A 27,725-nucleotide genomic window follows, 5' to 3' on the forward strand; every position below is an offset into this window, starting at 1 on the left:
TACCGCGCCGCCTGGGAGACCCTTCCGTGCTACCCAGGCCAGGGACCCGCCCGGACCCGAGCAGGCGGGAACTGCGGGCACAAGGCCGATCCCGCTCTCCCAGGATTTCGTGGGCACACCGGAAGTGGGTGGGGCTCCTCCGGGCGCCTCGCCTTCCCCCCCCGCCCCGCACGATTGGCCAGTGTCGTTGTCTCTCAGCGTTCTAGGGGAAAGGACTGGGCGATTCCCAGCACTCGGGCTGCGGACGCTGGCAGCGAGAAGGGTGGGAGGGGCCGGAGCAAAAGTTCCGGGAGCCCTAGCCGGCTGCTCGTGCCATGGAGCGGAGCCCCGACGTGTCTCCCGGGCCTTCCCGCTCCTTCAAGGAGGAGTTGCTCTGCGCCGTCTGCTACGACCCCTTCCGCGACGCAGTGACTCTGCGCTGCGGCCACAACTTCTGCCGCGGGTGCGTGAGCCGCTGCTGGGAAGTGCAGGTGTCGCCCACCTGCCCGGTGTGCAAAGATCGCGCGTCGCCCGCCGACCTGCGCACCAACCACACCCTCAACAACCTTGTGGAGAAGCTGCTGCGCGAGGAGGCCGAGGGCGCGCGCTGGACCAGCTACCGCTTCTCGCGTGTCTGCCGCCTGCACCGCGGCCAGCTCAGCCTCTTCTGCCTGGAGGACAAGGAGCTGCTGTGCTGCTCCTGCCAGGCCGACCCCCGACACCAGGGGCACCGCGTGCAGCCGGTGAAGGACACTGCCCACGACTTTCGGGTAAGAGCAGCGGTTTGCACGAGGCGGCCGAGCCGGGACTGGAACCCGGAACCCCTTGGCTCTGCTGCTCCCGCTTGTCCTGCCTGCCAGAGCCCAGTGTGCCCGCGTCTCGCTCCCAGCTTGCAGGACCCCACCTCTCCGACCCAGGTTCCCTACAGGGCCTGGCTGCTTCTTCAAGGTCGGCCCAGGGGTCCGTGCTAGGAGAAGAGAATGCAAACAGAAAGTGAGAGCTGAGGTTACATGATGTTCCCAAGACATTTGCCTCTGAAGGGCCCGGGCCATGCATCCCTTGTGCCAGCCGGGTGTGGCCCAGGTCCCTTTAAGCGGCACGGAAGTGGGTGTAGCCCACGAGTCCTGTAGCTTGGCACACTCAGTTTAGAAGTGGAGGAGGACCCACAGACCTGGCCAGGGATGTGGAACCTTAAGATTTCCCCCAAACCAGTCACCTACTTGCCAAGCTGATCCCACGGTTTGTATTATCTGGGGGAGAGGCCACTGACCCTGGCTGGCTGACGACTTATTCTGGTTTGTAAGCCAGCATCTCCATACCTACAGTTCTAGTGGCTATACATAAACCCAGGAGCAACTTAAAGGACAAAACTAACATGGAGAATTCTTCGGTATAGGAAGGAAAAATGAACAGAAGATAAGGGTTAGCCTAAGTCAGCATTTTCCAAAACGTTTAATCTTAGCCCATAGGAAGCAGTGCATTTTCCTTTGTGACCCAGAACATATGTATCAGTTGAAACAAAAGTTTTCTGAACATGTCCATGGCACTCTGGCATTTTCTGTTACTTCACTTTTTTTTTTTTTTTTTTTTTTTTTGAGACCTCTGTCGCCCAGGCTAGAGTGCAGTGGCGTGCTCTCAGCTCACTGCAACCTCTGCCTCCCGGGGTCAAGCTATTCTGGTGCCTCAGCCCCCTGAGTAGCTGAGATTACAGGCATGTACCAACACTTTTTTTTTTTTTTTTTTTAAATTTCTAGTAGAGACAGGGTTTCACCATGTTGGCCAGGCTGGTCTGGAACTCCTGGCCTCAAGTGATCTGCCCACCTCTGCCTCCCAAACTACTGGGATTACAGGCGTGAGCCACTCCGCCTGGCCTCTGTTACTTTACTTTTAAAAAATTACCCAGCATGTGAAATATTGAATTTATTTCATCACCTGCTAATGCATGAGTCATAGCCCCAGTTGGGAGAACACTGGGTAGCTGGCCCGAAGCTGCATGGACTGGAGAGGAGGAGCTGCCCGAGTCCCCAGTGCCTGGTCTCTGGGCCCCTCTGCAGCCCTGCCTTTTTTTTTTTTTTTTTTTTTTTGCAATACCTGTTTAAATACAGAAGTCTGTTACTGCTCCATATGCATTTGACAAAGTGAAGGGGAATGTAAGGATGCTGTCAGTACGCATGTCTCAGTGAGTAATCCTTTTACTCCTGTCACCGTTTTTGCTTAACATGGGTCCATGTCAATGCTTTTCCTGTTTCCACTGGCGGAAGTAGCAGATCCTGATTTGGTACAGCTGGAATAAGTGCTGGCCAGCCTGGGGTCTGGGGCCCAGGTCAAGCAGGGATCATGGTTCAGGTCTTGACTGATCCCTATTTGGCTGGCCAAAGTGCTGATCAGGAGATGGGCGGGGGTCAAGGCTGAGAATATCCAGGCAGAGCCCCCAGGTTGGGGCCAAGCTAGGATTAAAGAGCAGAGAGCCATGCACCAGCAGATGCCTGCTACTGCAGGGTCCCAGGGATACTGCAGGAGGCAAGATAGACAATTTCCAGCCTCAAGGAGCTTCCAGCAGAGACCCAAGGGAAGAGAAGGTGTCAGCCAGGTGAAAGAGCATATTTCAGGTAGAGGCAGCAACATTTGGAAGTGGGAAAGCCTGACTTTCCAGGCACCGAGGGAATTTCAGGGTAGTTAGAATGAGGATGGAAGTGCAGGAGGATCCAGGAGGCCTGTGGCTCACCCTTGCTGTGAACAGCAGCTGGGGGTTTTAACAGAAGAACGATGGTGTCAAGTCAGTGGACACTCAGGATGATGTCAGGGGCTGAGTAGTCTAGTCCCAAATGGATCTGAGAAGAATGAGAGCCAAGCGTGGTCAGCCTGATGCAGGGTACAAATCACTCATTTACTAGACAAATGGGTACTGATGGCTGTTGGGTGCCGTGGCCTCTTCTTAGCTTCATGGAATTCTCATTTGAGCAGGGGGCATAGACAGTCAATAGACAAGATGTAGTTCTGTGTGATTCAATGTAGGTGGTTGTGGGGGAGCAGTATGGGAAGATTCCCCCCACCACTTGGTAAGAAGGGACTAGGTAAGAAGCTGTGTGCCTCGCTGAGGGAGTTTTCAGCTGTGTGCTGTGGGGAGCCCTGAAAGATTCTAAACGGGGGCGTTTGTGATGGGATGTATGCTTTAGAAAAAGATTACTTTGCCAAAATCATCCCAGCAGACACATTTCAGTGCTCACCCTGTGCTAGATGCTTTTCAGCGTTCACACGTCAACAAATTTAATGCTTACAAAAACTTATTTTCAGGTCCTGTGTTAGTTTTCTGTTACAGTCGTAATACACAGCCACAAATGTGGTGGTTTAGAATAGCACAAGTTTGTTCTCTTATGGTTCTGGAGGTCGGAAGTCCTAAAATCGAGGTGTCTACAGGGCTACAGTCCTTTTGGAAGCTCAGGGAGAATTTCTGTCCTTGCCTTCTCCAGCTTACACAGGCCCCCTTCCTCCAGCTCTGAAGTGTGTCTTTCCATTCTGCGTCTGTTGTCACTTTGCCGCCTTTGACCAGTTCTACTACCTCCCTCTCATAAGGACTCTGTGATGACATTGGGCCCACCGAGGTAATCCAGGATAACCTCCCCACAGCAAGATCCTTAATTTAATCATCCGCACAGTCCCTTTTGCCATACAAGGTAACATATTCACAGGTTCTGGGGATTAGAATGGGGACATCTGGGGGGAATAATTATTCAGCTTGCTACAGTTAGGTGCTATTATCCTCATTTTATAGACAATGATAGAATCATAGAGAGGATAAGAAACTTGTCCAGAGTCACAGAGCAAGTAGCTCTAAAGATCACCTGGAGCCTTGTTCAGTTCACACTGATCCTGGACATTGAGAGAGGTTTCTCTCATCTCAGACTTGTGTGGGCAGCTGACTGTGTGTCAGGGGTTTGAGTGGCTGTTGACCACTGTCAGGACGGCAGAAGGTACTGGTTGTGTGCCAGTACTGCATGTCCAGTACAGGGCAGGACAGTCCTAGACCTTGCCTTCGTGGGCATGGTTGTATCATCTCACTAATAATTACATAGTTTCAGCTCAATGTTCCTGTGAAAGACAGTACAGGATGTGGTGGGAGATTGTAAGGGGGAGGCTGCTTTTGTTTCGTGGAGCGTGGGAACGAGTCTCCAAGGAAGTGATTTCGCTGAGAGGAGCTGATTGAGGGGCGGCCAGGAGTGTGTATGTCGGGGGTTGGGGAGCGGGGTACAGCGTTGGAGTGTGCAGTGACCGAGAGATGTTTCACGTGGGGATGAGGGAGTGCAGGACAGATCCCGCAGGACACAGAGGGCCGTGCTAAGGAGCTGGGATTTTTGTCGTAGGTGCAGTGGCACATGATGGAAGGACTGATGAAATTTGAGAATCTGGCATCATGCTTGCAGCAGAGCTATAGCAAGGAACAGTGCTTAGAAGAACCTTCCGAAATCCTAGTGCGGTGTTTCTCAAACTTGAACAAGTACACATTCTTCTTAAAGGAAAAAATAGTCCAGCAGTGAGAGTTAAATTATCTTTTTACTTACATGCATACAAACGCAAACCTGGTATACATAGCACTTGCTCACGCCACATATAAGCAATAAAACCAAAGGAAGTGAACAGATTGAATACAAAACTAAAATCAATAACATTCCACTTAAAATACTAATTCTAAAGTTTTATTTTGCTGGAACAAAATCTCTACTCCTGGCCAAGATACTTCTGATTCTCCCATTACTCTGTTCCAAGTGACTATTTAATCCACCCAAATTTCTCTGAAGAGCTCTGGAGCTTTCTTCTTACGAGATTGGCCTTCATTTGGGTGTGGCACATTCTTTACCTGCTATGTGTATTTCTCTTCTTTCCTTATCAGGACAAGAAAGTTGTATGGCTTGATATCAAGTAAGCTGTTAAGAAAATACGAATGGTGGACGGGCATGGTGGCTCATGCCTGTAATCCCAGCACTTTGGGAGGCCGAGGCAGGTGGATCATGAGGTCATGGGGTTCGAGACCAGCCTGGCCAGTATGATGAAACCCCGTCTCTACTAAAAATGCAAAAATTAACCCAGCATGGTGGCGGGTGCCTGTAATCCCAGCTACTTGGGAGGCTGAGGCAGGAGAATTGCTTGAACCTGGGAGGTGGAGGTTGCAGTGAGCTGAGATCGTGCCACTGCTCTCCAACCTGGGCGAAAGAGCAAGACTCTTGTCTCGAAAAAAAGAAAATACAAATGCTGGTGCTGAAGTTGTGAACTGAAAGCATGTGTCAGCGCTGTTTATTCTGTGACTTGGAGTTGGATTGTCTTAGTATTGGTTTAGGTTACCATTAAACGAAAATATCCTCAGACACAGACTGTTCGTCATTCCATTGTGACGGTTTAGGTTACCATTAAACAAAAATATCCTCAGACACAGACTGTTCGTCATTCCATTGTGACGGAATGGTTACATCTTGTGAGGAAATGGTTACATCTCAGTAGTGAGAGGTGGATCAAGGCCACTGTGTTTCATGCCTGTAATCCCAGTGCTTGGGGAGCCTGAAGCAGGAGGATTGCTTGAGGCCAGGAGTTCAAGATCCTGTACCAAAGCAGAAGAAAATTAGCTGGGTGTGGTGGCACATACCTGTAGTCCCAGGTACTCGAGGGTTTGAGATGGGAGGATTGCTTGAGGCCAGGTATTCGAGGCTGCAGTGAGCTATGACTGGGCCACTGCATTCTAGCCTGGGCAACAGTGCAAGACCCTGTCTCATACATACATACATAAAGTTCTAAGGTCAGAACTCAGGATTCCTGCCTCTCAGTCCAGTGATCTCCAGCTTACATCTTCAACAGAAGCCCTGTGCTGAGCTGCCTTGTCCAGACCCTTGTCTTATCCAGACCTTGTCTTATCCATCTCACAGGACTGGCATGATGACCGCTCTTTGCCACAGCCTCTCCCTGTCCCAGCTCCAGCCCTCTCTCCCCTTCTGGGGTCAACATCTTAGAGTCCATCTGGCTGGATCTAACCCGAGAGTCCTCTCGATACCTCTTGAGCCACATTCCAAGTCTTCCCCCTTCCAATGCTTTTCCCCATTTCCTAACCACTCACCCCATCCTGATCGCCAGCTTTTAGGCAAGGACTTACCAGCTCTTCGGTTGCACCAGAGGACGTTGCTTGCTTGTCCAGGCCTGTGCCCAGTGGTATTGGGAGATGGGGACAGTGGGGGGTGTCTCACTAGACTCTGCACACTGAGGCTCCTGAGTGATGGCCTCCAGCAGTGGGCCCCATGGCAGACACCTGCTTCGGAACGAGGTCTGAACACATAGGGGAAAGACAGATCCGGGAGACTGAGTTGGAGTTGCATAAGAAAGGAATTTGGATGAGCTCAAGTTATCCTCCATGCATTTTTTGCTGTTCATTTAAGAAACGTGGACCATATCCAGCAGGAGAGTTAGGTTACCTAGCATGTAGGTGGCACTTAAAAGCTATGCCAAATGCACAGCATGTGCCAGCCACCCTCGTGTAAGCATCTTACAGGTATTGACTTGTGGAGTCCTCACAGCAGTCCTTTGAGTTTGGTAGTATTTTTTATCCCTCTTATCCAGATGAGGAAATGGAGGTGCAGAGAAGTGAAGGAACATGTTCAAGATCACCTGCTACTAGGTGGAGGTGCTGGGATTTGAACCTGGATGGCCAGGTGCCAGAACTCTTGGCTGCTGCATCAATCTGCGTGAAAACAAATGGTGAAATTTGAGAGACTGTAGAAACTTCTCTGCCTTCATTTTTAAGGTGAGGAGCCTGATAGCTGAAGAGAGAAGGAACTTTTACCAACTCACCAGCGGGTAGCGACAAAGACAAGGCTCCTAACCAGCCCTCCTAACCTTCAGTCCAGGAGGCACGGTGGTATAGCAGAAAAAACACAGGCATTCCATGTACTCATTGACTGGGCAGGTGGTTAACTGAACATCTACTTTATGCAGGGACTTGGATATGCAGGGGACAAAACAAAGTCCCTCACTTTGCAGAGCAAGCATTCCTTCTGCAGAAGCGTTACTGAGCACCACTGTGCGAGGTAGGGAGGACCGGGAGAGTAAGACCTGCCCTCAGGAAAGAGAAGCTATTACCCTGGATAGTGAGTGCGGAGACAGAGGTGTCCAGGGTGCTGTGAGCCCCTAGAATGGAACCAGAGCTGGCAAGATCAGGGGGCTTCCTGGAGGAAATGAGGGGTACTAGAGCCGAGTTTTCAAGGTGATGTTGGGTTAGTTGGAGGAAGCAGGTAGGAACCAGGCAGAGCAACAGGCAGAGCAACAGAGTCTCACAGGACAGAAAACCTGGCTCGGACCAGACAGAGCTGGTTTCAAATGCAACTCTAACACTTTGGTAAGTACTTGCAAAAGGGCTGTGAAGACCTTGTACAATGATACTCATTCTTTCCCTTGCCCCTACCTTCCTACTTCCAGCTATACCACAGAGCACCTGCCCTGTTAATGAAAACTGTGGGTAACATGTTAATGAAAATTGTGGGTAGCATATTAAAGTATTCAATATGCAATTGAAATTTGATGCTTAAGGAATCAATTTGTCATTTTTGGGAAATCATGTAGTCTATATGATCACATTCTGGATCCTTTAGTATGAATAAAAACCTATTTTGTGTGTGTTTATAACTAAATAATCTTTAACGTAAGCCAGGCGCGGTGGCTTACGCCTGTAACCCCAGCACTTTGGGAGGTCGAGGTGGGCGGATCACCCGAGGCCAAGAGTTCGAGACCAGCCTGGCCAACCTGGTGAAACCCTGTCTCTACTAAAAATACAAAAATTAGCTGGGCGTAGCCTGTAATCCCAGCTACTCGGGAGGCTGGGGCAAGAGAATTGCTTGAATCTGGGAGACAGAGGTTGCAGTGAGCTGAGATCGCGCCATTGCACTCTAGCCTGGGCAACAAGAGCGAGACTCCATCTCAAACCAAAAAAAAAAAAAAAAAACCTTCAATGTTATAACGTGATGCTAACATCAAGGCTTGTTTGCTCTCTTGAGCTTGGGGCTGGGGGATGTTTCAGATCTGTCTTGGGCCCCTGCTACTGCCCATTCATATGCTCCTTGGGCTACAGGCAGGTCCCTTGAGTGGTAGTTCTATTTGTAATCCAAGCATATTTAGGGTTAAAATTAATACCAAAAGCAAACAAAAGAATATTGTTTAGATGCATTCAAATTCACACTTCTTACATGTCATATTTCCTAGGTTAACTACTAGATGCACAGAAGGGGAAAAGTGGAGTAAAAAAATGTGTAGTAAATTTTAAAAAAGGAAAGGAAGAAAAAGAAAAATAGAATAAGCAAGACAAATAGCTCAGAACAAGGTGGCAGATTTAAATGCAAACATATCGGTAATTGTGTGTTAAATGCTCCAGTTAAATGAAAATGTTGATATGACTGGATAAGAAAACGAAACCTAATTCTGTGTTGCTTAATATAATTATCTCAGTGAAAAAACATTTGATAAAATTTACCATCTTTTTGTGATTAGAAAAGCAGGAAACTAGGAATTGAAGGAATTTTATTAGTTTGATTAAGGATATCTAGCAAAAAAACAGCGAATATCACATTTAATGGCAAAACATTGAAAGCTTTCTTATTGACATCAAGAAAAAGACAGGAATGCCCATTATGACCAACTCTATTCAGTTTTGTGCAGGATAGCCTTGTCAAGGAACTAAGGCAAGAATTATAAATAAAAGATGTAAGGTTTGGAAAGAAGGGAAGAAAAACTGGCGTGTAGATAATATGGGTTGCGTATTTTTGCACTGAGATTTCTATGTGTAGAAAATAAAGATTCTACAGTTAAATCATGAGTATTAATAAGTTTAGGCGAATGCTGAATCCAAAATCAAGATACAAAACCAGTTGTATTTCTATGTATCACTAGCAAATAGAAAATGAAACATAGATGGAGGTTCACACCTGTAATCCCGGCACTTTGGGAGGCTGAGGCCAGAGGATTGTTTGAGCCTAGGAGTTTGAGACCAGCTTGCACAACATAGCTCTGGCTCTACAAAAAATTAAAACAAATTAGCCAGGTGTGGTGGTGCATGCTTGTGGTCCCAGCTACTTGGGAGGCTGAGGTGGTGGGAGGATCACTTGAGCACAGGAGGCTGCAGTGAGCTATGATTGCACTACTGCACTGCAACCTGGGTGACAGAGGGAGACCCTGTTTTGGTTTTTGTGTTTTTTTAAATTTAAAAATACGTTTACAATAATATAAAAAATAAGATATCTAGGAAGAAATTAACAAAAAATATGCAAAACTCTGATAGGGAAAAATATACTTCATTGAGAGATATCAAAGAACATTAAGTAACTGGTGAGATATATTATGTTCGTGGATTAGTAGAGTCAGTATTTAAGCCTTTCAGTTTTCCCCGAATTGATCTATAGAGACAATACCGTACTAATCTAAATCTCAACACGATTATTTTTGTGTAACTTCACAAACAGATTCTAAAATTTATATGACCCTCCAAGAGCCAAAAATTGCCCAGACATTCTTGAAGAGAAACCCATCAGAAATCCTCTTTGTTACAGCTACAGAAATTAAGGCTATGTAATATTGGCACAAGGATAAACAGATGGGCCACAGAAACAGATGGAGAGAACCAAGTAACAGATGTATGTTTGATTTAAGACAGAGGTGGCTCTGCAGACCAGTGAGCAGAGATGGTCTTTTTAAATAACGGTGCTGAGACAATGAGCTACCTGGGCACACCATGTACAAAAATAAACTCCAGGTATCCACATCAGACCTAAATGTGAAAGGAAAGCTATAAAGCTTTGAGAAAATAATACAGAGCTATACAATAATAATACAAAGCCATAAAGCTTTGAGAAAATAATATGATTGCTTTTGTGATCTCAGTGTAGGGAGGTGTTTCTTAAAATTAGTGTACTAATAATCCTAAAGGAAAAGACTAATACATATGGCCATATTTCAATTAAGAAAGATAAATGATGAAGTAGAAAATACCCATTACACCTCTAACTAATCAAGGACATACATTGTGTGTATATAATAAATTCCCACACATCAGTTAGGAAAATGGCAGGCAACGTAATGGAAAAATGGGCAGTACTTTACTGAGTACTTAAAAATAAACATCGAAGTGGTCAATAAACATTTTCCATTAACATTGCTCTTGCTGTAAAAATTGGTACCACTGCTTTGGAAAACAATTTGGCATTACCTACTAAAGTTGAAGACACATCTGGTGGCCCAGCAGTTTTATCCCCAGGAATATATTACAGAGAAATGAGTTCACATGTGTCCCCAGGAGGGTTATTCCTCTGGGTCTAACTTGATCCTCTGTATAGTTGGACTCACAGTGCTTACCTTACAGGGAGAATTCAAATTAAATAATTGAATTAAATAGAATGTTTGTAAAGTGCATAATTTAGTGCCTTGTGTATAGTACATGCTTAACAGTAATAGTAATATAATTGTTGGTTAGTCTCATCAACTGACATCTCAGAGAAGGGCCATTTTAGGATTGGTCTTTTCTGAAGGAAACCAGAACTCTCTTAAGTGGTTGAAAAGTTTGAGAAGATCAAGGGAGTATTCCCTTTCCATCCTTATTGTCCCATGACTTCCTAAGGGCCAGGGTTGAAGGGCAGGGGCTGGGCTGTGTTGTTTTGGGGCCTGCACACCTCTGGGTAATGCATATGGGCAGCTGCTTCACTCCTGTCACTTACACTAATTTGGCAAATCACCAAATTGTCCTTTTGGACTCTTACATGATTTTGTGTCAAAAATCTCATTCTATAAAATAAAACATTGGAATGACATTTCAGTGGTTTCGTGGGGGCATTCATGCAAACTATAGATGATATACTATAGAAAACAATGTTTAAAAATCTTAAATATTCTCACTTAAGATGAGAAGATCGAAATGAGTTGAAAATAAAACAGAACTGCAGGAAATGAAATCAGTAACCATTTTGTTTTCTGTACTGTAAAACTTAAAGGAATGGGCTACTGAGTGGGACCAATGGGCCAGTTCTCTATTTCCTAGTAAATTGCCCCAAAACTTAGCACCTTAAAACAAACATTTATTATCTTTGAGTTTCTGTGGGTCAGGAATTGGGCTTGCCTTAGCTCTGGGTGCCTCTGCCTCAAAGTGTCTCATGAGGGGCTGCAGTCAGGGTACTGTGGGCTAATTCTAGCCAATGGGCTAGTTTTCTATTTCCTAGCAAATTGCCCCAAAACTTCATGCCTTAAAACAAACATTTATTATCTTTGAGTTTCTGTGGGTCAGGAATTGGGCCTGCCTTAGCTCTGGGTGCCTCTGCCTCAAGGCCTGTCATGAGGGGCTGTAGGTACAGAGCTGTGGTCTCATCTGAAGGCTCAGCTAGGGCAGGCTCCTCATTTACACTCACATGTGTAGCTGTTGGCAGGATTCAGATCTTCACTGGCTGTTGGCCTGAGAGCATGAGTCCCTCACTGGCTGTAGGTCAGAAGCTACTCTCAGTTTCTTGCCCCAACAGTCACTCCCAGGGCAGATGACCACATGGGCAGCTGGCTGCCATCCCAGTGAGCAAGCTAGAGAGAGCAAGGCAGGGTGTGCACAGCCTTTGTCACCTAACCTCTGAGGTGACTTAGTATCACTTGCCACATTCTTTTGGTCAGAAGCAAGTCACTAGCCCACAGGGGAGGGGGTTTCACAAGGGCATGAGTACCAGGAAGTGAGGGTCACTGGGGCCACTTTAGAGGCTGCCTGCCTGAATCTGCCCTTTGCCCACAAGGAGTCATGTCCCTCCCACATGCAAAATGTACTTGCCCTCTCCCAAGCTCCCCAAACATCTCATCCCTTTACAGCATCAGCCCGAAGTCCAGATTTGTCATCTAAATCAGGTCCAGATGGGAATAAGGTTTTGGGGGACACATCTGTATAATTTATGGCTGCATAACCAGTCACCCCTTGAAACACTCATCTCACAGGAGGGAGGAATCACTGGGTGCTCACTGGGTGTCTCAGCAGCTGCCTCCACAGCTGTCCAGGTTCACGTCCTGACTCTTCCACGTACTAGCTATGTGCCCTTGGGCTGGTCATTTCCCTTCTGTGCCTCACTTTCTCATCTGTAAATGGGGCCAGTAATATAACTTATCTACTAGAGAGGAGTAATGATTAAATGACATAAATTCTCAAGTAATTGGCATAGTCCTTGGCACAGAGTTAAGTGCTGAATATATGATAACCATTTATAATTGTTTGAATTATTTTTCTTAAGAAAAAACTTCAGACGCTTTCTGAGAATGTAGATCGAAAACGATAAAGAGGGAAAGAAAATGATAGGTCTCAGATACAAGAGGCAGGAATCCAACATAAAACACTGTTGTGGTTCTTCAGGTCGTCCAAGAACATCAGAAACAATCATTAAAGTTTAAGAAACAAAAACTACTAAACGAAAAATATTTGTGCTTGCTGATTAAAGTATTCCATGCGATCCAAGCAGTGTTAGAATGTCAGGATGCGGGAGGGGTATGGAGGGCCATGTTGAGGTAAGGCCTCATGGGAGGTAACTGAACCCCATGGGAAATGACCGGCTCCACCCCCATTGTCAGTCACCGCCCATTAGAGATTGCAGACCCGTTCAGTTTAGGAAATTGCAAAGGGAACCTGTGACCACACTGTCTGCAGTTGTCTGCACAGCTCAGGGATTCAGACCCAGCATGAACCAGCTTTTGGCCCTCATGGGACACTCTTCTAGCTGGTGCTGTGACCAACATGAGAGCAGATCACTTCTCAGCCCCATCTCCCAGTCCGTATCAGGCTGGACTAGAGGATATCTGAGGGCCCTTTATCCCATAGATGTCTGATTCAGGATCAGGACTGTACTTAACCATCTGTGCCCACAGCACTTGGCATGGCTGGGGTTCGGCAAATGCATTTGAGTTACACTTGTGTTGAAGTGGAGTCCCAGTTGTAAATGTGATGTGTCTGTCCTCCCTGCCCAACCTCCAGCCCTAACCTGTCTTCCTCTCATTCCCACATCAGGCCAAGTGCAGGAACATGGAGCATGCGCTGCGGGAGAAGGCCAAGGCCTTCTGGGCCATGCGGCGCTCCTATGAGGCCATCGCCAAGCACAATCAGGTGAGTGAACAATGGGGCTGGGTGGGGAGATTGGGTCCACTCAGGGCAGTTGGGGGAGGATTGAAGTTGCGTCAGCCCTGACTTTGTCTCACATAACCCACTGGGTAGAGGTGGGCTCCCTTACCTGTGATGGTCCTGTGCAGCCACGTCGTGGATGCTGACCGTGGCTTCTCTGCCTTGGCTCCTCTAAAGACCCAGGTGTGATCATGCCATCAGCCACAGGAGTGACTTAAAAAGCTACCAACACCATCTGCCCTGTGGCACATGCATTGTACCACCGCCACCTGTGCGTTCAGTGATGACCTGGGACTCATGTAATTTCTTGTTTTCTTTCAGTTCCCACATCCACTCCATCAGCAATCCTATTCCCCCATCTCTAAAGTACATTATTTCTGCCAAACTCTCTATGTTCTGGTCCAGGTCACCATCATCTCTCACTGGGCCTCCTGCCTGTGCCTCGTGCTTTCATTCTGTTGTATTCTGCTTTCCACGGACTGGGGTGATCGTTTAGTAAAACACACCAGCAGTGCCCCTCCTCTGCTTAAAACTGCCAGTGGCTTCCAGTCACCCTCGGTACCACCCAGATTCCTCACCATGGCCTCCGAGGCCGTTGCCTGACCCTGCCTATCCTCAACCTCATTTACTTCTCTGCCTCATCTTCTTTCTGTCCCTTAAGCAAACTAAGTCTTCACCCCAGAATGTGAGCCCAGCATCTTTGCCATTAAAATCTCAGATGTCCCCTTCAAGAAACTTTTCCTGATCACCCTCCTCTGTTACTCAATGGCATACTTACCTGGTTTATTTCCTTGATGACACTTCATTACCTGTAATTACCTTTGGTTTTCTATCTGCTTTTTATCCCTTCCCATCAGCATATAATGAAAACAGGGCACACTATTGCCAATTAACTAGAGGAGTTCTTGGCACACAATAGGTGACCAATAAAAATGTTTGTTGATTGAGTGAAGTGAGTAAGTGACCAATAACTTAATCAAATGAATGAATGGGCTTCCTCTGTGCCCACTCCGGTTGTTCTGCCTGGCACCCTCTCTTCCTCCAGGTCCCGTGTGGATTGGCAGGCTTGTTTCTGACTTTTGATCTTGGCTCTGGTCTTTGGCTTTCTGAGGTGGCTGCCTCTAGTAATTACCACTCTGTTAGACTCGTGTTAGCGACTGCTGAGCCATGCCTGGTCCGGTTTGCTGGGCACTGTCCTCAGGAGCCTGTGGTCCCCTCCACTATGTGTCCAAAGCTGAGGATTAGGCCCAGGAAAGGGCCTCATTAACATCTGGCTGTGGAGTTTACCCTGAGCCACAGAGCTGGTGGAACAGAGTGGAAGAAAGGACTGTGTGACACACTGGGCGCCAGGGCAGTAACCGCAAAGCAGACCTATTTCCAAACCTAAGCCCAGTTCCCCAGTGGATCCCTCAACCCCCTCCAAGCTAATCCCCTCCTCTAAAAAGAGGGCAATTCCCTCTTACTAGGATTAAAAAAAAAATTCAGATAAAATAATGCATATAAGTGCCCAACAGAGAGAAGTCGTTAACATTTCTGATGTCTAATAGACTGACAAACTGGTGGGAGAGAGTTTTCACTTTTTCAGTGGATTATTTTGTCATCCGATGTCAGAGCTATAAATACATGTTGAAATTCCAACTCCAAATAGCAATTACGAACCTACTGTTGCTGGAGTTTGTTGAGTTGTTTTTCCAGTAGTCATCGTGGAGTCATGTAGCTTCATCATTGTTCTCTTACTTGGTTTCCTTTTGTGGCTAAAGCTATATGACTGGCTTGCCTTGTCCAGGACTGGGTTGGGGATACTTGGGGAGTGTCTGTCTGTCCATGTGGCAGTACGGCCTGCCCACCCAGGGAGTGTAGGAGTCCTGAGCTTTTTGCTGAGGCTGAGGGTAATGAGGTCACGTGGGAAGCCCCTAGGATTCCAGCCTGATTAATACTTTGTCTGTTAAATTCAGTTTATCAAGTCGATGAGAAAAGTGAAAGTTCTGGTGTTTATTCCTTTACAGTGAGGCCGTCATTGCCCACGGTGAGTGGGCAGGAGTTGACCTTGCACTTGCTGGTTTTTCCTGCCATGCTCTATTCTTGATTTTTCTGTGTGATAAGAATTATCGAGGAGAGGGAAAGCGTTAAGATAAATAGCTAATGCATGCGGGGGTTAATACCTAGGTGATGGGTTGACAGGTGCAGCAGACCATCATGGTGCACATTTACCAATGTAGCAAACCTGCACATCCTGCACATGTATCCTGGAACTTAAATGTAAAAAAAAAAGAGAATCACCCTGGATTCTACTCTCTCCAGCGCAGACATCAGTCTTTTCAGTCTGATGGGTTAGCTGTGCTGTTTGTCCTCATTTGCATTTCTTTGATTATTGGTAAGTCTGTACACGTTTTCACAAGCATAACGGCCATTTATGCTTCTTCTGTGAACGCTAATTCACATTCTTTTTTTCCCTTGGAATATTTGTCTTTTCTCTCAGTGGATTTGTAAGAGTGCTTTGTACATTAAGAATAATAGCCATTAGTCATAAATGTTGCAAATATACTTCCTGTTTGTCATTTCTTTTTCAGTGGGTCATTTTCAATTTTTTTGGCCATTTTCACTTTTTCAGTGAATCCTTTTGTTACATTTTCAGAGCTATAAACATACAAACAGTCCCTGGCTTATGATTTTTTGACTTTACCATGGTGCACAGGCAATGTGCATTCAGTAGAAACTGTACTTTGAGTACTCATACAACCATTCGTTTTTCCCCTTCAGTACAGTATTCAATAAATTACATGAGACACTCAGTGCTTTGTTATGACGTAGGCTTTGTGTTGGATGATTCTGCCCAACTGTAGGCTAATGTGAGTGTCCTGGGCACGTTTAAGGTAGGCTAGACTAGGCCGGGTGCAGTGGCTCACACCTGTAATCCCAGCAGTTTGGGAGGCTGAGGCAGGCAGATCACGAGGTCAGGAGATCGAGACCATCCTGGCTAACATGGTGAAACCCCGTCTCTACTAAAAAGGTACAAAAAATTAGCCGGGCTTGGTGGCGGGCACCTGTAGTCCCAGCTACTTGGGAGACTGATGCAGGAGAATGGCGTGAATCCAGGAGGCGGAGCTTGCAATGAGCCGAGATCGTGCCACTGCACTCCAGTCTGGGCGACAGAGCAAGACTCTGTCTCATAAATAAATAAATAAATAAATAAATAAATAAGGTAGGCTAGGCTAACCTATGATGTTTTTAGTAGTTTAGGTGTATTCATTGCTTTGACTTAACCGTTTTTCAATTTATGATGGGCTTATTGGGATGTAACCCCATCATACGTTGAGGAACATCAATATTTAACTTTCAGTCCAAAGATGAGATTACTAACCTACCATTGCCACAGCACACATTTTGAATGGTTTTTCTAACAGTTGTCATGGAATTATATTTTTGTCTTTAACTTTATGAATAGTCTCTTGCCATACACACCTCTTATTTTTCTATGTATTCAGTTATCTCATTCTTTCTTCGAGGCTTCTCAGTTTTGTACTGCGCCAAGGAATGTCTTTCTTATTCCAAGCTGAGAAATATTTATTTGCTTTTTCTTTAATTACATTTATGGTTTCCTCTTCCCTTTGAAAAAACTTTTTGTGAGGACAGGCACGGTGGCTTACGCCTGTAATCCCAGCACTTTGGGAGGCCGAGGCGGGCGGATCACCTTAAGTCAGGAGTTTGAGACCAGCCTGACCAACATGGCGAAACCCCGTCTCTGCTGAAAAATACAAAACTTTGCCAGGCGTGGTGGCACACACCTGTAGTCCCAGCTACTTGGGAGGCTGAGGCAGGGAGAATTGCTTGAACCCAGGAGGCAGAGGTTGCAGTGAGTCAAGATCATACCACTGCACTCCAGCCTAGGTGAAAGAGCGAGACTCAGTCTCAAAAAAAAAAAAAAAAGAGGAAAAAAAAAAAAACCTTTTGTGGTTATGATTAGGAGTGTGTATATTATTTTAATGATTATTTTAAAATAAATACTTCCTACTGCTCCTTTGGTAAAGCCTCTGGATCAGACAAATTTTAAGTCCTAAGATTGGAAGGCAAATACTTTAGAAAAAATCATTACTATTTGCAGCCATTCATTTCTATGATTCAGGACTTCCTTGTTATGGTGCAACCTAAAGAAGGAACTGAACATTGTATGTAGATGAGATTATAGTACTACAGTTGCAATCTATAAGCTGTGATTTTATTTTTTAAAAAAACCCTATCAAAACAACCTATTATTAGGTTGTTGGACTTTCCCATTTGAAATCTGAACTTAGAAATGTGTGCTTATAAACTATTATGTTGATGCTTATAAACTATTATGTTGATATTTTATCTATAGGAGTTCTATACATGATTTCTTTGAACATAAAGTTCCTTTGCTAAAAATGGGAAAGTTGCTGGGCTATGGAGGTTCCCTCCGTATCTAACCCCTGACTCCCACCCACTCTCTGCCGTAGGTGGAGGCTGCATGGCTGGAAGGCCGGATCCGGCAGGAGTTTGATAAGCTTCGCGAGTTCTTGAGAGTGGAGGAGCAGGCCATTCTGGATGCCATGGCCGAAGAGACAAGGCAGAAGCAGCTTCTGGCCGACGAGAAGATGAAGCAGCTCACAGAGGAGACAGAGGTGCTGGCACATGAGATTGAGCGGCTGCAGATGGAGATGAAGGAGGACGACGTTTCTTTTCTCATGGTAAGGAGCTCAGCGTCTGGATTCAGTGACAGGACCAGATGTTCCGGCACCAGCTGGGAGCCACAGCCCACCAGCCCTGGCCAACCTCATCTTCCTGGAGCTTCCTGGGTACTGGCCTGGAAGAGCTCACAAGTGACCTGCTCTGCTTGTGTCATAAAGCTAAAAAGACTTACCAGGGCGGAGTTCCTTGAAACCCTCTTATTTCTTCCTCTCTCTTCGTTTTTTTTAGAGACAGGGTCTTGCTCTGTCACCCAGGCTGGAGTACAGTGGGTGATTATAGCTCAGTGTAAGCTCAAACTCATGGGCTCAAGTGATCCTCTCTCCTTAGCCTCCTGAGTAGCTGGGACTACAGGCACGAGCCACCATGCCCAGCTAAGTTTTTCATGTATTAACAGTCATCTGGGGGTGAGGGGGTCTCACTATGTTGCCCAAGCTGGTCTTGAATCCCTGGCCTCAAGTGATGCTTTCACCTTGGCCTCCCAGGTAGTTGGACTGCTGGCGCTCCACTGTGCCCAGCTCCTGTCTCTTCTTTCCTCCTTTCTCTTGCCCTCTCTCCTACTCTCATTTTTTTCCTGTCTCTACCTTTTTGTTTTGTTTTGTTTTGTTTTTTTGTTTTTGATACAGAGTCTCGCTCTGTCGCCCAGGCTGGAGTGCAGTGGCACCATCTCGGCTCACTGCAAGCTCCGCCTCCCGGGTTCCCACCATTCCCCTGCCTCAACCTCCGAGTAGCTGGGACTACAGGCACGCACCACCACACCCAGCTAATTTTTTTTTTTTTTTGTATTTTTAGTAGAGACTGGGTTTCACCATCACCGAGGATGGTCTCGATCTCCTGACCTCGTGATCCACCCGCCTCGGCCTCCCAAAGTGCTGGGATTACAGGCGTGAGCCACCGCGCCCGGCCTGTCTCTACCTTTTAATAAAATGAATTCTTTTAAAATCATTCAATTATTTAAATTTTTTATTTAAATATGATGCCTTGGCTTTCTGTCTTCTTAAGAAAAAGATGATTCTGTTCTCTCTTTTAAAGAACAGTATTATTCATTTTTTCTTCCTTTTATTGATATATTTCCTCTCCATGAGCCATCGGTCCTTACAAATTTCCCGCAGGGAAATTTCTGGGCTTGAAAGCTGGTCTGTAAACTGGCCAGGGTGGTGAGGTGTCTCCTGTCCCCGGAAAACAGCTGACTGCTGTGGAAGGGGTGTCGCTGTAGAGCGGAGTGGGAGGTGACAGGGACGGTTATCTGTTCAGGCAGTGTCACCTCCTGGGTGGGACCTTTAGGAGTTCTCCACCTCACTCAGAGCCTCGAACCATGAAGCCTTCTGTCTCTAAAATGTCCCTGATTATGAAATCATTCTGTGTTCAGAGCTGTCTCTAAAAAGAAAAATGAAGGAGAAAAAAAAAAGATAGAAAAACCATTTCGTGGGATCTAAAAGCTGTGTGTCTCGTGGATTCTGTTTAGGGAACTGGGAGTATTGTCTTGCCCAGTACCCAGAGTGCTTTCAGGGATGATTTTGGTTTGTGACTCCTTTTTATTTTTTATTAGCAACTTTATTGAGATATAATTTACATGCTAAACAATTCACCCATTTAAAATATACCACTCAGTGATTTTTAGTATATACAGAGTTGTGCAACCATCACGACAATTTTAGAACATTTCATGCCTCCAAAAGCAGCCCTGCTTTAGCTGTCACTCCCCAGTTCCTCCTCCCACATAAAAACTGTTACCTAAATTGAGTCTAACAGAGTGGTAATTACTAGAATTAGCAGCCCCTGGCAACCACTAATCTACATACTATCTATATAGATTTACCTATTCTAGACATTTCAAATGCATGGAATTATATAACATGTAACCTTTTGTGACTGCCTTCTTTCAGTCGGCATATTTTGAAACATCATTCGTGTTGTAGCATCTATCAGTACTTCATTCCTTTTTATGGCCGAATAATATTCCATGGCATAGATATACAATCATGCATTGCTTGGTGATGGGGATATGTTCTGAGAAATGTGTTATTAGGCAATTTTTTCATTATGCAAATGTCATGGAGTGTGCTTACATAAACCTACATGGTGTAGCCTACTACACACCTAGGTTATATGGAATAGCCTTTTGCTCCTAGGTTACAAACCTGTGTAGCATGTTGCTGTACTGAATACTATAGGCAACTAGAGCCCACTGTTAAGTATTTGTGTATCTAAACATAGAAAAAGTACAGTAAAAATATGGTGATGTAATCTCATGGGACCAGAGTCATATATGTGGTTCCTTGTTGACTGAAACATCGTTATGTCGCACATGGCTATATTACATTTTATTTATTGATTTATCAGTTGGTGGTTGCTGTGGTTTAAATATGTTCCCCAAAATTTATGTGTTGCAAATTTAATCCCCAATGCAACAGTGTTGGGAGGTGGAGCCTAATAAGAAGTGATTGGGTCCTGAAAGCCCTCATGAATGGGTTAATGTTGTTCCTGGCAGAGTGGGTTAGTTATTGAGAGAGTGGGCTTGTTATAAAAGTGAATTTGGGCCCCTCTTGCTTGCTTGCTCTTGGTCTTATGTGTGGTCTCTTGCCCTTCTTCCTTCTGCCATGGGATGACACAGCGTGAGGGCTCTCATCAGAAGCCAGTGCCTTGCTCTTGGACTTCCCAGCTTCAGAACCACGAGTGAAATAAACTATTGTTTATAAATTACCCAGTCTGTGGTATTTTGTTACAGCAGCACAAAATGAACTAAGACAGTGGTCATTTGGGTTGTTTCTATTTTGGCTATTATGAATAATATGGCTGTAAACATTCAGGTAGCAACTTTTATGTGGACATATTTTCATTTTTCTTGGAAATAACGTCTGGGAGTAGATTTGCTGGATCATATGGTAACTCTAGGTTTAACTATTGGAAGAACTGCCAGGCCATTATCCAGAGCAGCTGTATCATTTTATATTCCCGTCAGGAGTGTATGTGGATTCCAGTTTCTCCACATTTTTGCCAAAATTTGTTTTTTAAAAATTATAGCTATCCTTGTAGGTGTGAAGTGGTATCTCCTTGTGTATTGCATGTCATCATTTCCCTGATGGCTAATGACCTGGAACATCTTTTCACGGGCTTTTTGATCATTAGTACATCTTCCTTGGACAAATGTCTATTCAGATCCTTTGCCCATTTTTAACGTGGGTTGTCTTTTTATTGTTGAGTTGTAAGAGTTCTTTATATAGTCTAGATGCAAGTTCTTTATCGGTTTTAACTCTACAGGTAGGTCTTTGATGCATTTTGAGTTATTTTTTGTATATGGTATAGTAAGGGTTAGTCCAACTTCTTTTTTTTCTTTTTTGTTTTGCATGTCAACATACAGTTTTCCCAGTACCGTTTGTTGGAAAGACTATTTATTCCTCCATTAAATCATCTTGGCACTCTTGTAAATGATTGATGGTAAATATGAGGGTTTATTTCTGGACTTTCAATTCTATTCCATTGATCCCAATGCCTGTTTTTATATTAGCACCACATATCTTGATTACTGTTGATTTGTAGTAAGTCTTGAAATTGGGGATTATGAGTCTTCCAATGTTCTTCTTTTTCAAGATGGTTTTGGCTGTTCTGGGTCCCTCGAAATTTTGTGTGAATTTTAGGATCAGTTTTTTAGTTTCTGCAAAGAAGCCAGCTAGGATAACGGATTACACTGAGTCAGTAGATCAACTTAAGGAGTGTCTTAGTATGTTTTCTGTTGCTATGACAAAATATCACAGACTGGGTAAATTATAAAACAGTCCAAGTTTATTCAGCTCATTGTTCTGGGTGACGCCAGGAAGTCCAGGAACATGATGGCGCTGGCATTTGGTGTGGGCCATCTCATGGCAGAAGGAGGAAATGAGTGCAAGACACAGTAGTTGCTCATTGTTTTATAGCAACGCAGTTATAACTAAACCGCTTCACAGTAATGACAGTAATCCATTTGTGAGGGCTCTGCCCTCATGACCCAGTCACCTCTTTTTAGGCCCTACCTCCCAACACAGTTGCATTGGGGATTCAGTGTTCAACACATGAACTTTCGGATAATATGTCCAAATCATAGCAGAGATGTTATTGTTAACATCTTGACAATATTAAGACTTATGATCCATGGAATGCATGACTCCTTTTGAGGTCAGAAACGTATATATTTCCTCTATATCTGTGTCTCTGTGTTGTTATTTTTTTATTTTCATTTTTTTCAGAAACACAAGAGCCGAAAACGCCGGTAAGTTGCCAAAGCGGGTGGAGGGGAGGGCAGGAGTGGGCAGAAATACCAGGGGTGCAAACTCCAGTGGCCCCGGGGCAAGCAGGTAACAGCCAGCTGGGTGCACCAGCCCACATGAGCTACTGTGCCCTGGTTTTGAGAGGGAGTGGTGGACAATGGCCAGGTGGAGAGAGCCCTCTCACAGCATCCAGTTCCAGTTGGCTCTGGGGCAGTGTTGTTCTCCTGAGCGTGGAGGGTCCCCGCCTGCCGTGCAGGGAAGGAGAACACCGTCCTGTACATGGCTCGCGTTTCTCGGGGCCAGTCAATGTCAGGCTTGTTTCTTGGCCAGCCCCCTCCCTCTGAGAGCCTTAGGCCACAGTGGTTTGTGTTGATGGTTGTTGGGTTCACAGGGATGAATGAGGAAGAGCTGTGTCCCAGTCAGAGCTATCCAAAGATGGAAGAGAGTGCTTTTGGAGGGAGTGAGTTCCCTGTGCTCACTTCCCACTGGCAGTGTGCAAGCAAAGGCTGGAGGACACCTTGGGACCGTTGGACTAGAGCATCCTTAGGGTTCCTTCCAACTCAGACATCCCGTGAGCCGGATGTGTAAGTGTGATTTCTGCCTGCAAGGATGGCAGCCATGTTAGAGAACCTCCTGTTTGTATTTCTCCTGGGGCAGGGTGAGCCCTCGGACTGAATTCTGAAGGGAGGTAGCAGCCCTGTTGGCCTTGGCCCATCTCCCATCATAGCCCAGTCTAGTCTTGTCCTGGGGAAGGTGGCCAGGAAACTTGGGCCTGAGGGAAGGGAATGAGTCCTGTTGCTGGTTTCCAGTTGGCCCAGTTTGGCCCAGGATGCATGACTCTGGCCCTGCCTGCCATACCCCATTGTACTTTTCCAGACTCTTCTGCACCATGGAGCCAGAGCCAGTCCAGCCTGGCATGCTTATTGATGTCTGCAAGTACCTGGGCTCCCTGCAGTACCGCGTCTGGAAGAAGATGCTTGCATCTGTGGAATCTGGTGAGCGGGGGTGCAGGCAGGTGTCCCAAGCATGGGTGGAAGCCCTTTATGTTAGCAAAGAGGCACCAGGGCTGGTCTCTGCCCACCTCCCACCTCCTCTCAGAGGTCCCCTCCTCTCTCAGGTGATCCCCCTGCCAGGCCCTTGCAGGCGAGTTCCCGTACCCTGGTCTTCTCCACTCTGCCCAACACCTCCAACCCTCCTCGTAGAATGCCTTCTCTCAGGACCTTGACACTTGGTCCCTTCTTCAGAGAGGGAAACTGGCTTCCTTGTCTATTCAGAACTGTATTTTGTATGATAAAAGACCTCCTCCGTCCGGGATCGCCTCTCCCAAGGCGACTGCAGCCCACACGAGCCACAGTGTCCTGGTTTTACAGGGAGGAATATCACTGACTCAGGGAATGGGCCATGCTGTCCTAACATCCCTGGGTCGTGTGAATGTTGAGTCTCTGCCTGTATGAGTTCCTGTGGCTGCCATAACAAAGGACCCAAACTGGAGATTGAGAGAAGTCGATTCTCTCACAGTTCTGGAGGCTAGAAATCCAAAATCCAGATGTCGGCAGGGCCAGGCCCCTCTGAAGCCTGAAGAGGGGAGTCTTCATTGCCTCTTCCGTCTCCTGCTGCCTCCTGGCCATTCTTGGCCTTACTGGCTCCCCCTCAGCACTTTGATCCCCACCTCTGCCATCACACAGCATTTCCCCCTGTGTGTCTGTGTCTGTCTCCTCTTTATTATAAGGACACAGGTCATATTGGATTGGGGACCCTCCTCCAGTCTTACTAACACATGTTTAACCACCCCACTCCCAAATAAGGTCACACTCTGAGGTACCAGGGGTTGGGACTGCCACATATCTTCTGGGGGATACAGCCCAACCCCTGCCACTGCTCCAGCCCTGGGCCGCTCCTTGCATGGACTTGGGGCCAGGTGGGACACAGTGGTTGGTTTGTGGGGCTAGAGATATCCACGTGTGGCCTAAGGGACCTCAGGTTTGCTGATTCCCCATTTCTGCCCCTGCTCGCAGTACCCTTCAGCTTTGACCCCAACACCGCAGCCGGCTGGCTCTCCGTGTCTGACGACCTCACCAGCGTCACCAACCACGGCTACCGCGTGCAGGTGGAGAACCCGGAACGCTTCTCCTCGGCGCCCTGCCTGCTGGGCTCCCGTGTCTTCTCTCAGGGCTCGCACGCCTGGGAGGTGGCCCTGGGGGGGCTGCAGAGCTGGCGGGTGGGCGTGGTGCGTGCGCGCCAGGACTCGGGCGCTGAGGGCCACTCACACAGCTGCTACCACGACACACGCTCGGGCTTCTGGTACGTCTGCCGCACGCAGGGCGTGGAGGGGGACCACTGCGTGACCTCGGACCCAGCCACGTCGCCCCTGGTCCTGGCCATCCCACGCCGCCTGCGTGTGGAGCTGGAGTGCGAGGAGGGCGAGCTGTCTTTCTATGACGCTGAGCGCCACTGCCACCTGTACACCTTCCACGCGCGCTTTGGGGAGGTGCGCCCCTACTTCTACCTGGGGGGTGCACGGGGAGCTGGGCCTCCAGAGCCTTTGCGCATCTGCCCCCTGCACATCAGCATCAAGGAAGAACTGGACGGCTGAGCCGGCCCGGGGCTGCCCAGGTCTTGTGCCACGGCACTGTTTTCTTTCTGCCCTCTTCCTAATGCCCACATTGCTTGGGCACTGCTGTGCCCCCACCTCCTTGCCAGGCTCTTCTTCCTGTCCCGCCTGGTCCTTTTCCGTGACTCTAGGCTGCGCCTCTCTCCATGTTTAGTCCCTTCTCTGTCCACAGTCAGGAGCTATCTGGGTGGCACCTCACTGGCCAGGCTCTCCCGAGTCGTGGCACCTCCACAATGTGAATTTTCTGAATCCCCATTCCAGGATTTCTGGGAATAATGTTTACTTCTAGAATGGGCCTGTTGTAAGCCATCTCATCCAGGTGTGGTAAAGCCATTGGATGAGGCGGGGACTGCCATGGAAAGGAGAGTTTGTTACTTATGGTTCCAAGAGGAGGGGCCGCATAGGAAAGCCCCAGGGTGGGTCAGAGGGAGGAAGGAGGGAGGGGAACAGGTGGGCAGGAGACTTCCTCTGGTTTTCTCAGGAGGAAGTGGGCAAGGCAGAGTAAGCAGGGGAGACAGGTTTAGGGGTAGCTGACTTGAGTAATTTCAGTGGCTCTCAGCGTAGGGGCTGGTCTTTTTGTCTGATACCTGGCCCCAGGATAGTCAGGACAGGTGAATGTTGGCCTGGGGTGTGACAGCCCTGGGAGAGCCATGTGAAGGAGGCAGCTGGCGCCATCCCTCCGGATTAGTTGGTTTCCGTAGGAAAAGTGTGTGCTCAGCTGGATGCTTGCTATCTCCAGCGATTGGGGGATTGGCTAGCCTGGGAGGAGCAGTCTGTCCAGGTCAGCGAGGCCCCAGATATCAGAGCATCAAGAGTACAGGAAATACAGTTAATGCAGGGCCTCTGTATACCCCGTCCCCATCAGATCAGCTCTTATTGATCTGTTCTTGCACAGTTTCTTCTGAACCCAGGGTTCCAGAGCACTTAGTAGTCGCTGTGGAGGAAATTCCTCTGGTTAATTCTCATCAGCGTCTGCAGAAAGGAAGGAAAGAGGGCACCCTTTTCGGTTGGGAAGAAAGGAGAGGGGTGGCGCCGTGGACGTGGCCCTAAACGCTGTGGGAGAGGGAAGAGGAGACTGGGCCTCGCTGCCCTCTTCAGTCTGCTGACTTCAGCCTGGTCATGCTTGCTCTACCACTTGCGATTTCATCCTGAATTGCTTCCTCCACCGTGCCTGCAGACTTTTCCCTAGGCTTGTTTTTTCTCCCACATCTCTGAAGAGAGTTTTTAATCGTCAACTCACTATGTCCCAGGAAGTGGCATCATAAAAGGAAATATTTTTTTTCCTAGGAGCAGTGTTAAAATCTGGGTCACATTCCTGACCAAGGACTCAGCATCCCACTTTCTGCCCATCCCCTCCAGTTCACAAAAACTAACATTTTAAACAAATCATGACTCATGTCTATTAGTTGGTTATAAGTATATTGTGTACACTGGTTACATAAAACTTACAGCCACAAGGAGGGCCCAGGTAGGCAATGCCAGTGTGTGAAGGGGCTGGGTTGGGTGTGGTGAGGATGTTGGCAAACCAGCGCATGCACCTGGTTGGAAGATGCTCAGCCTCACAAAAACTCCAAGCCCTTTGGGAGCCAAAGTGTCTGAGAGTGTGACACTCCTCTAAAGTATTTATCACACCCATTAATATAATTTCTATATAATAAACTTGACCTGAAATTACTTCATTCGTTATATTAAAATTTTAAAAATGTTTTTTATTTTCACTCTAGATAGGGGAAGAGTTTTTTGTTTTTTTGTTTTTTAAACAGGATAACTTGAGCAGGCTAGGCCTCTTAAAAAATGTATTTGAGCTAAAACTCATTTTTCTTTTGGCATTTTCTTTTCAACGTTCTTATAAGCAAAGTTCATCCACGTTGTAGCATGTGTTCAACTTTATTTTTTCGTCGGCCAATATTCCATTGTATGGAATGATAGTACTACATTTTATGTATCATGCATCGATTGGTGGACATTTGGGTTGTTTCTACTTCTTGACTATTATACATAGTGCTGCTAGGAACACTTGTGTACAAGTTTTTGTGTGGACATATGTTTTCATTTCTCTTTGGTATCTGCCTGGGAGCAGATTTGCTGGATCATGTGGAAACTGTTTAACCCTTGAGGGACTCCCAAGCTGTTTTCCAGTGTGGCGACACAATTTTATATCCCGTCAACAGGGCATGAGGGTTCTGATTACTCCACATGCCTCAGTGCTTTTTATTATCCATCTTTAGCCGTCCTAGTAGGGGTGATGTGGCATCTCATTGTGATTTTGGTTTGCATTTCCCTGATGGCGAATGATATTGAGCATCTTTTCATGAGCTTATTGGCCATTTGCATATGTTCTTAGGACAACTATCTTTAGATCACTTGCTCCTTTTTTAATTGGGTTATTTGTCTTTTTATTATTGAGTTGTAAGAGTCCTTTTATAGCCTAGCACAAGTTCCTTTAACTGGTATATGATTATAAAATTTTTCTCTGTGAACTGTTTCATTTCCTTGATGATGTCCTTTGAAATACTAAAGCTTTTAATTTTGATGATGTCCAGTTTTTATTTTTTCTTTTGTTGTATATGTATCCTAGAAATCTCACTTTTGATACCGTCCTCAGGTCCATGTAAGTTCTGGGTTTTGGCTCAGGGATGGGGCAGTTGTTCTGTTGGCAGGAAGCCCTAGTCCACGAGTTCATTAATTCTTCCCTGAAGTCCCTCTCCTGCCCTCGCCTTCCACTCACCCCGTCACTCTCCTTCTCATTACTGTGTCCAGGCTCAAAGCAACAGCTCCATGGGAAGGTCCCCGTTCTCCAGTTTCTCCCACTTTTGCATCCATTCCACATGCACCATCGTTCATGTTCCCATCACCCGGAGGGACCCCACTTCCAACCCGCTGCAGTGCATTTCTCCAGGGCAGCTCTCAGGGCATGTTGTCATCGTGCTCTGCCTTTTTACCTGGAGTCTTCTCAGTCTCTTCACACACCGCTGCAGCCGGGCCAGGCTCCCTTGCCCTCGCCAGGGGCCCATTGTCACTGAAATGTCCTGACCTCAGT

General features: G+C 46.7%; 1 protein-coding gene across 2 annotated transcripts; it reads left to right on the plus strand.

The window, feature by feature from the left end:
* Nucleotides 1-22: 22 nt before the first annotated feature.
* LOC105482016 (tripartite motif containing 35) lies at nucleotides 23-27,218 on the plus strand. 2 transcript variants are annotated; one of them, XM_011741859.2, is made up of 6 exons: nucleotides 25-749; nucleotides 13,016-13,111; nucleotides 17,602-17,832; nucleotides 22,054-22,076; nucleotides 22,951-23,069; nucleotides 24,090-27,218. In XM_011741859.2, exons 1-6 carry the CDS (start codon nucleotides 315-317, stop codon nucleotides 24,665-24,667), a joined length of 1,482 nt encoding a protein of 493 aa, XP_011740161.2. In that variant the 5' UTR covers nucleotides 25-314; the 3' UTR covers nucleotides 24,668-27,218. The 2 variants fall into 2 exon arrangements, 1 of the variants encoding a protein (XP_011740161.2); XR_011607142.1 differs by lacking the exon at nucleotides 22,054-22,076 and having other exon boundaries at nucleotides 23-749; nucleotides 24,090-24,223.
* The last annotated feature ends 507 nt before the right edge of the window (nucleotides 27,219-27,725 follow it).

Source organism: Macaca nemestrina, chromosome 8, assembly GCF_043159975.1.
Source record: "Macaca nemestrina isolate mMacNem1 chromosome 8, mMacNem.hap1, whole genome shotgun sequence".
Classification (NCBI taxonomy): domain Eukaryota; kingdom Metazoa; phylum Chordata; class Mammalia; order Primates; family Cercopithecidae; genus Macaca; species Macaca nemestrina.

Bases quoted from the DNA above. Each gene is read 5' to 3' on its own strand.
- LOC105482016 (XM_011741859.2), top strand. From the start codon at position 315: ATGGAGCGGAGCCCCGACGTGTCTCCCGGGCCTTCCCGCTCCTTCAAG. The intron at 22,077-22,950 runs GTAAGTTGCCAA...GTACTTTTCCAG, and splicing joins CACAAGAGCCGAAAACGCCG to ACTCTTCTGCACCATGGAGC. The intron at 23,070-24,089 runs GTGAGCGGGGGT...CCCTGCTCGCAG, and splicing joins GCTTGCATCTGTGGAATCTG to TACCCTTCAGCTTTGACCCC.